Source organism: Ailuropoda melanoleuca, chromosome 5, assembly GCF_002007445.2.
Source record: "Ailuropoda melanoleuca isolate Jingjing chromosome 5, ASM200744v2, whole genome shotgun sequence".
NCBI lineage: Eukaryota > Metazoa > Chordata > Mammalia > Carnivora > Ursidae > Ailuropoda > Ailuropoda melanoleuca.
Window position 1 is genome coordinate 60194980 of NC_048222.1, and position 9087 is coordinate 60204066.

The window sequence follows — 9087 nt, forward strand, 5'->3', positions numbered from 1 at the left end:
TCATTGGCCAGACTGAAGTGGCCCCATCCTACAGAGTGCACACAAAGCTCTCCATTCCCCCCTCCCCAGCCCTCACGGGAGCACCTGTTAGCCCTGGCATCTGCAGGGCCCATTTCGGCATGCCCCACATTCCTACTCACCACCATAATCCCAGCACTTCCTTCCAAGACCACCTGTCATGCAAGTCTCATCCCCTATATCTTCTTCATTTTCCTCATTGTGCTCACCGTTTTTTATTCATCTCCCTCCAATATTTGGTTTTATCCATTGCTTTATCTCACCGGCACAAGAACAGTGCACAGCGAACAGCAGGGGGCTCAATAAATTTCCAGTGAATGAGTACATTTGCAAGAAAAGTTTACACAGAAATTTGCACTGTGTATTATTTTAAAAATGAAGCTCCATGCTTCAAAATGTGTTTTTCTCCCATAAAAGAGCTTTCTCCTCCATTTAAAGATGTATCTTTAAGAAATCTCGCACAAGTAGTATTTTATTATAAACAATTTAGTTTACAAATCTTTATACACTTTAAGGAAAACATTCAGGCATCGTAAACATAAAAATTTCAATGTGTACAATTAAATTTACAAGAAAATAAACAAAAACTTATTTTTGAACTATGTGGTTATTGCTACACTACCTTTGTAAGTCCTATCCAGAGCCCCCAAATGTAGTCAAGCCCTAAAAATGTAGCAGAAGCATTTCCACACACTGGTATCCATCATCTAGTTTGTGCAGCAATGTTTCCACTAGATTCATTGAGTATTCTTTGGAAGAAAGAAGCAAGGGCTGGTCACTTGGTGGCCCTTCGGGCTTTCTGCAATTCTTCAATGGGTTTCCACTGCTGGTTGATTGTTAGAAGCTTGGGGGGAAAAAAAAAGAAGAAGGAAAACAAATTTTTTTAGGATCTGTCCTTCATCCTCACATCCCTTTTTGGGATTTGTCCACACTTCCCTTTGGAAAGAGCATCACCATAATATACGTAGTCAAAGAACCATCTCTCTCCATCACTAAAAATATGCACAAAACAGTAATATGGGCTCTAAATAGCCTTTGGGTTCCTGAGTGTTATAGGATCAGAAAGAAAGGTCACATATATTTGCCCACTTTCACATACGGGCTCTAGATTTCTAAGTTTCCCACAGCTTTATGTGAACAGTAAGTTCAAAAAGTGTGTCTGCTCCCGATAAATGCATGTGTAATGGTCCAGCACAGGAGCCTGGCACATAGTAGGCTCTTAACCAAACTTTCTCATTGTAATTACTCAACAACGGTACAGACGATCTAAGTTATACAATAAGGGGAAAGGGGCAGAGCTGTGGACAGTCTTTGACTTCCAAAAAACTCAAATTCAGAGACTCTCATTTATCCTCACAAGTTTTCTATTACCCCAGGATCTAGGACATGTAGGTAGGGGATTTTTGCTGTGTTGTTTTTTTTTTTTAATTTAAAAACTGAATTCCAGTATCATTAACATACAATGTTATATTAGTTTCAGGTGTACAACAATTCTTTACATTACTCAGTGCTCATGGCAAGTTCACTCCTTAATCCCCATCACCTATTTCCCCCATCCCCCACCCAGCTCCCTCTGGTAACCACCAGTTTGTCCTCCAAAGTTAAGAGTCTGTTTCTTGGTTTGCCTCTTTTTTCCCCTTTCCTCATTTGTTTTGTTTCTTAAATTCCACATATGAGTGAAATCATATGGTATTTGTCTTGCTCTGACTTATTTTGCTTAGAGATGCAGGTAGTTTTAAAGATTCTAAGTGCCCTTCATTAGGTCAAACTCTGTTATTTGAAAGGTTTAAAAAAAAAAAAATTTCCTGACAGACCTAAGTAGTGTTAGTTCCAACAGACTCAATGTTACTTACTTCCAAAATATTTCAAATGTTAAAAAACCTTGCTATTGTGACCATTAGCTGATTTTGCTTAAAGAAAAGGCCACTCCTGTTTCCCGTTTCCTGGAGCTCCTGTTATTTATCACAACAGACCTTATATTAATTTTAGATAAATAATGGCTACAATAAGATGATGTATTACAATAATGATGAAAGTTAATACTGAGAAGGTACTCTGGGCCAGCCACTATACTAAAGGGTTTTATGTATTTTACTTTTTTTAATCCTCTTAACTCTGAGGTACAGCCCAATTATTGAGCCCATTTTAGAGATCCTGAGAGCCTCAGAAAGGCCAAGTTGTCCAAAATCGCCCCTGAATAATGGAACAAGGATTTGAACTAGGATTTCCAGAACTCCATAGCGTTCCCTTTACCACTACACTAAATGGCACTCTAAATGTGAAACGTAGTAAATCCGTTTTGCTGACAACGGTGCTAAAGCTCAGGCTAAATGTAAATCACTTTACAACAAAATACTTATTTCAGAGAGAGCAGGGGCTGGGGGAGAAGCAGAGGGACAGAAACTCGAGGGGACTCTGTGCTGAGCACAGAGCCCAACATGGGGGTTCAATCCCACAACCCTGAGCTCATGATCTGAGCAAAATCCAAAGTCGGACGCTTGACCAACTGAGCCACCCAGGTGCCCCGTATACCACCTTTTAATGTAGCAATACCTTTCTAGGAACATTAGGGTCCACAGTTTCCCAAGGTTCTGGATTTCTTTTCCGATCAATGCTAAAAATGAAAGAAAGCTGATTAAACACTAAAGTAAGTGAATTTAAACCAACTCTGACATTGGGTCTATAAACATGCTGGGACAGATCCAGACTGAAAAACAGGCATTCATCTGTTAGTCCACTGAAACTGATGGAAGGTTAGCGCGTCAGGGAGCCTCGGGGTTTGGCTCAAACTTTGAAGACCAATTCCTCCGCAGGGTAGAAGGTCTGTGTTCCCTCTGTTGGGCTGGATGGGAGAATGCTTCCATAAGCGGAAGAGTAATGGGCGTGGAAGTGCCAGGATAAGAACAAGCAAAAAATGTTCTTGCCCTGGTTTCTGGGCAGGCAGAAGCACTGGGCTTGAACTCTGCAGGTGGTGAACCACACCTCACGAGTCCCCTCTGTCAGAGCCTGGCTTTACCCCCCTTGCCAGCCCTGCCCTCGGCCAAGATCAGTTCCAAGCTTTTCTCTTCCTCATATTCCAGGATACCTAGTATTTTATCTTTTTATATCCAGAGCTGAGATTAGATTCACTGTAGACAACTGAATCTATAAACTACCACGTTAGGAAAGATCTTTGTAATACATGGAAATTTAAAAATTTCATTAAAAGAATGATTAAACTTTGATGACATATATCCCAAAAGACCATTTAAGAACTTTAAAATTCAAAGCTTAAGTTAAAAAAATCACACTTTACTTTGCCGCAGAAATGGAAGAGGGCCAATGGATGAAAGGATATTCAGATACAAGGGACAAACTAATTTTATTAGTACCATAATTTTTTTTAAAGATTTTATTTATTTATTTATTTATTTGACAGAGACAGACAGCAAGAGAGAGAACACAAGCAGGGGGAGTGGGAGAGGAGGAAGCAGGCTCCTAGCGGAGGAGCCGATGTGGGACTTGACCCCAGAACGCTGGGATCACACACTGAGCCGAAGGCAGACGCTTAACGACTGACTGCGCCACCCAGGAGCCCCTATTAGTACCATAATTTAACAGTCTCCTGGTACCGGGAAGCTTTCTAGTCTCCACTCCAAGTGCACGATTAGACATTCTTATCCTGGGGGTAAAACTAGGAAACTGACACCATGCATTTCATTACTAAGGTCAACCTAACAGTGCTAAACATGTTTTTACAAATGATGCCTACTTACATCACATCAGTTTTCTGAAGGGAATATACAGCAAAAGACGAAGCTCCAGCCGCTGCTGTGGTCATGATCAGCACCAAAGGAATAAGCTAACAGAGAACACGGTGAGGTAAATATTCCGATGTTTCAATGTGAAACATGTGAAATATAACAGAATAGCTAGCTATCATTTTATACTTTCTTCAAAATCCGCACCATCTTTTCATCTTTAAAAAGTAGTATTTTAAGTCAAGAATTTCAATGGGCTTAAAAACTTACTTCCTTCTTTTTCCTCAGGAGTTGGAAAATGTTCATGATGACTTCAGTGTAGAATGCCAAATCTAGAATTAAAAAAAAAAAAAAAAACAAACCCAAGATATTGAGCAAAAAACTTCGGCCACTAGGACCCAACCTAAGGCCAACCGGCCAACGTACTCCCCAAGGCAGCTCACCTGGGAGGCGGGGCGACACGCGCGGACGATGCGAACGCCCAGAACCGAACTGGGTCTAGGCGTCCGCGCTTATATACTGACCACAAAAGATGGGCAGGGCCAAGGCATTCCGGTCACGCGGACCGGGCTGGGGGCGTGCGGGGCCTGACTCGCTTTCCCCGCTCCGCGCCCGGCTCCTGGGCGCCCTCTGCAGGACGTCCTGCCCGCTGACGCGACGCAGCCGAACGCGGGCACTGGCGCCCCCTGCCGCCCGGTGTGGTCCTTACCTGCCGCCCGGCGTGGTCCTTACCTGCCGACGGCGAGAGCTGAAGCTCGGCATTGGCGCTCGGGACCGGGACCAGGCCCCAGCGCCAGCAAGGGGCTTGGCCTTGAAAGCAAGCGGAGCTCTGATGGCCAAGGCCTGGATGAAAACCAACCCCTCTAAAAGGCGGTCCGGAAAATGAGCCGCAGAACCGGGGGCGGCCCGGGGGCGGGGCGGCGGGGGGAAGGAAACGGTGGGGCTCCCAGGTGCAGGCAGGTCAATTAAAATTAATCCAATCACATTAAAAGCTCCAAGAGCAGCACACATATGGAGATAATTAAAATTAAATTACAAAATTCATTTCAGAAGAACTCCCATGCTGTCCTGATTTGTTCTATGAAAAATTTTTAATTTCCATTTCCCCCCTCCCATTTCCTTAAATGGAAAAAATCAGGAGGTGAGGGAGAAGAAACAGAATCAGCTTTGGAAAGTTTTCCGTCTCGGAGACGACAGTCTTTGCCGTTGTCTTGAGATCTCCTTTTAAAGCGCCCTAAACTAGCAGCCTTGCCTTGCACAGCAGGCGGCCAAGGCACGGAAATCCTGCTAACCCTTCCATTAAGCTAGGGCCATATGCCAGACTCTGTGCCGGAATCTTCCCGGAGTTTCTGCAAGGTGAGTGTGTTATTTAGGCTCAGAGACGCTCTAGTCACATAGCCGGAAGTGTAGGAGATGTAATCAGAACCCAGGTCGGTCTGGCTCCCGACAACACTGTTCTTGCTGCACCGCGCTCCTTAGCTACTGCAATTAAGCCAAGAGCACTAGCTCGGTTCTTCTAAAATAGTTATTTAAAAACAATTATTTTAAAACTGTTTGAAGTTCAAGCTATGAGTTACCGTTGAAACGAAAACATTTGGGCGCCTGGGTGGTTCAGTCCGTTGAGCGTCTGCCTTCGGCTCAGGTCGTGAGCCGAGTCCTGGGATCAAGCCCTACACTGGGCTCCTTGCTTAGAGGGGAGCTTGCTTCTCCGTCTGCCTGCAGCTCCCCCTGCTTGTACTCTGTCTCTCTGACAAATAGATAAAAAATGTTAAAAACAACAAAAAAAAAGGTTAATATCTTCAGTCCTCTGGAAAGGAACAGGCCCAAATCTGTTTCAACCCTATTTTAGTTCTAGGCATGGGTTTTGCAGTGAAACAGACCTGAGCTCAGAGCCTACCCAGCCACACTTTATCAGCTGAATGAGTTGGAGGAAACTACTTAACCTTATGAGACTCAGTTTATAATTCTGTAAAATGGGGACAAACCTAACATAGGCTGGAAAAAATGTTAGAATGTATGTAAAGTGCCTGGTATTCGGCCTTGCTTGTAGTAGGCATCCAATAAATAGTGATTATTATTTGCAAAGATTTGTTTTGTTTTATATAAGGCAGATCGTAAATGTAGCTTCACACTCACTTATTCTGATAAGGGTTCTTACTCTAACCTCGGAGCTGTAACGAGGCATTTTCTGCTTGGTTAGGTTCATTAATCAGTACATCGAAGAAAACTCCACATTAATTCTCTGTGGTTTGTATTGTATAGAATCAAAGGAGCCTTAAAAGGCTCCTTGTGTAGTATTTCTTTTTTTTTTTTTTTTATTCCTTTATTCAACAGAGATAGAGACAGCCAGCGAGAGAAGGAACACAAGCAGGGGGAGTGGGAGAGGAAGAAGCAGGCCCACAGTGGAGGAGCCCGATGTGGGGCTCAATCCCGCAACGCCGGGATCACGCCCTGAGCCGAAGGCAGGCGCTTTAACCGCCATGCCACCCAGGCGCCCCTTGTGTAGTATTTCTAAAACTACTTTTGTCACAAGTTTCTTTAAAAAGCCTCATTTTTTAATAAAGATAAGTGTTTCCAGGAAGGAAAGAGGAAGAAAGGAAGGGAGAGCAAAGGGGAAGGAGGAAGGAAGAAAGAAATTTTACAGGAATCTATCATGTCCCCCAGATTAAAATTACAGGGTGTAGCCCTTGCCCACTGATAACTTGAAACTCAGAGCCCTGTTTTGCCAATGCCCTTTCTTTTCAAAATGCAGTACAGTTTTATAGTAGTCTAGGAATTAACCTGTAGACAGGGGCTCTGTAAATTTAAAAGATTGATAAGGTATGAGTCCCTTACTTCAAGATTCGTACAATTTAGTGCCTGTAAATAACCCCAGGCATGATCTGACACCAAAGACAGGTGATTAATTCCAACTAAGGGGGTCTGAGAAAACTTGTGAAAGGTAAGAGTATTTATTTGGGGGCAATTAGGGAAACCAAATGCAGACCACACATGAGAGAACATTAAAGAAGTGTTGTTCACTTTGTTGGGGTGATAATGGTATTATATTTATGGGAAAAAATACCCTCCCTTTTAGAGATTGTATATGGGAATATTTAAGGGGGAAATTTTTTTTTTAAGTAAGCTGTAGGCCCAACATGGGACTTGAACTCATAACCCCGAGATCAACAGTTGCATGTTTTTCCAGCTGAGCCAACCAGGTGCCCCTTAAGGGAGAAATATGATGACTGAGATTTACTTTAAAATACTTCTGCTAAAAAACAAATGAAGCAAAATATTAATGATTATTCAGTCTATGAGATAAGTATGTGGGAATTGTTAGAGTACTGTATGCTTGAAAATGTTCAGAATAAAATATTTTAAAAATTCACAAATTACATATACAGATATAATGTGCCCATATAACCTTTAAGATCTGCTTATTTCTACTTGTAGCAATGAGAATTAGACCCAGACAGCCACACTTTCCTTTCTTTAAATTAATGCCCGGGTTCACTGACCTTGTGGGAGATGCAAGGTCAATATGTAGTTTGTTTTTTCCCAGGATTATTTGCAGGCACAGCTCCCACCCTTCAAACTCCGGCAACTTTTTAAAGAACCCACTCAGGACACTCACCAGCATCACTCTCCAAGTCTGCTCCAAAGCCTATAATCCACTGGGAGAGCCTCCCCATCCCACTCGAATTTCCAGTAACCTCGAGAACCTTCTCTAGCTGCTGCCAGCCAGGCTTGCAGGGGCATTGAGGTATGGTGTTTGGCTCCCACTCTAAGAATTTCAACTTAGATTTTAATGAGCCCAGCTCAATCTTCATAAGAAACATATTCTTTACTATTTTTTGGGCAACCCTCTCAAATCTCCCTCTTTTGGAGCTTTGTACTATTACTCAATAAACTGTGCTCCCCACCACTAAAAAAATCAATCAATCAATCAATTAATTAAATTAAAAGACTATTTTTTGTTGAAATTCTTTCTGCCCAGCCTTCAATGACTACCTAGTTACCAGGTTTAGCAAAAACTGGCTTTGCTAAATTTGGGGATGTCTGGGGGTGCACTCTATTGCTTATGGCTGCTAATGTGGCCCAGAAAGGAGTTTGAACACAGTTAATAGGGAAAGCTGTTCGCACTTCCCAGGTGCTTAGAAGCTGAAGTGCTCTTTTGTCACTGATTAAGAACACTGGTTTTGCCAAGTTGCCCAGAGCCATCTCCAAATCACATTAAAACTGAGCCAAAGAAATCCTTGATCTGACTACATTATTTATTTATATTATTTTTAGTTTTTCAATGAGAGGAGACACATGGTTTTTGTTCTTAGGGGGCTTCCAAAGTGTTGTTGAGAAGTTATCATTACAATTTAAAAAGACATTTTCAGCTTCTTAAAGTGCGGGTACTAAATTTCCAGTCTAAGCACTAGAAACTTTTTCTAGGGAAAAACAAGGAGTCCACAGCTAGAGTCTGAGTTAAGGGGTTCAGGCCAGTGTGCTGCAAGACTAGGGACAGTGAGGGGCGCCTGGGTGGCTCAGTCGTTGGGCATCTGCCTTTGGCTCAGAGTGTGATCCCAGGGTTCTGGGATCACACCCCGCATTGGGCTCCCTTCTCTGCTGGGAGCCTGCTTCTTCCTTTCCCACTCCCCCTGTTTGTGTACCCTCTCACAATGGCTATCTCTCTGTCAGGTAAATAAATAAAATCTTAAAAAAAAAAAAAAAGAGAGACTAGGGATGGTGAAGCCTCAATGGCCACCTTGTCCTATAAAATCAATAACTGATAGAGAACATGAAAGAAAATTGTCAGAATTCTAATCAGATTTCTAGGTGTTTTCCCTACTTCTCAAAAGGGGTCAGTTTATTAGAGTAATTTTAATTGAATTATATTTTATCCCTATAAATAAGACAGGTCTTTTTTTTTTTTTAAGATTTTATTTATTTACTTGACAGAGAGAGCGAGCGATTGAGAATGAGCAGGGGGAGCGGCAGGCAGAGGGAGAGGGAGAAGCAGGCTCCCCATTGAGAAGGGAGCCTGATGTGGGGCTTGATCCCAGGACCCTGAGATCATGACCTGAGCTGAGGGCAGACGCTTAACCAACTGAGCCACCCAGGCACCCTAAAAATAAAATCTTAAGGGAAAATGAAAAAGAAATATACACTGAAATACATAAAATCTATTTTTAAATAGTTCTGAAAAATACTGTGTGTGTATATGTATGTGTGTGTATGTATATAAAAAAGGAGAAAGCAAATATGGCAAAATATTAAAAATTGGTGAATCTGGTTTAAGAGCACATAAGAGTTCTTTGTACTATTCTTGCAAGTTTTCTGTAAGTATGAAATTATT

At 42.3% G+C, this 9087-nt stretch overlaps 1 protein-coding gene across 1 annotated transcript; it reads right to left on the bottom strand.

Annotated features, from left to right (window-relative positions):
• Nucleotides 1–468: 468 nt before the first annotated feature.
• On the bottom strand, nt 469–4317 carry C5H15orf48 (chromosome 5 C15orf48 homolog). Its single transcript, XM_002927899.4, has 5 exons — nt 4202–4317; nt 4029–4090; nt 3774–3859; nt 2572–2632; nt 469–862 (listed from the first exon to the last, which is right to left on the bottom strand). Exons 2-5 carry the CDS (start codon nt 4062–4064, stop codon nt 794–796), a joined length of 252 nt encoding a protein of 83 aa, XP_002927945.1. The 5' UTR covers nt 4065–4090; nt 4202–4317; the 3' UTR covers nt 469–793.
• Nucleotides 4318–9087: the final 4770 nt, after the last annotated feature.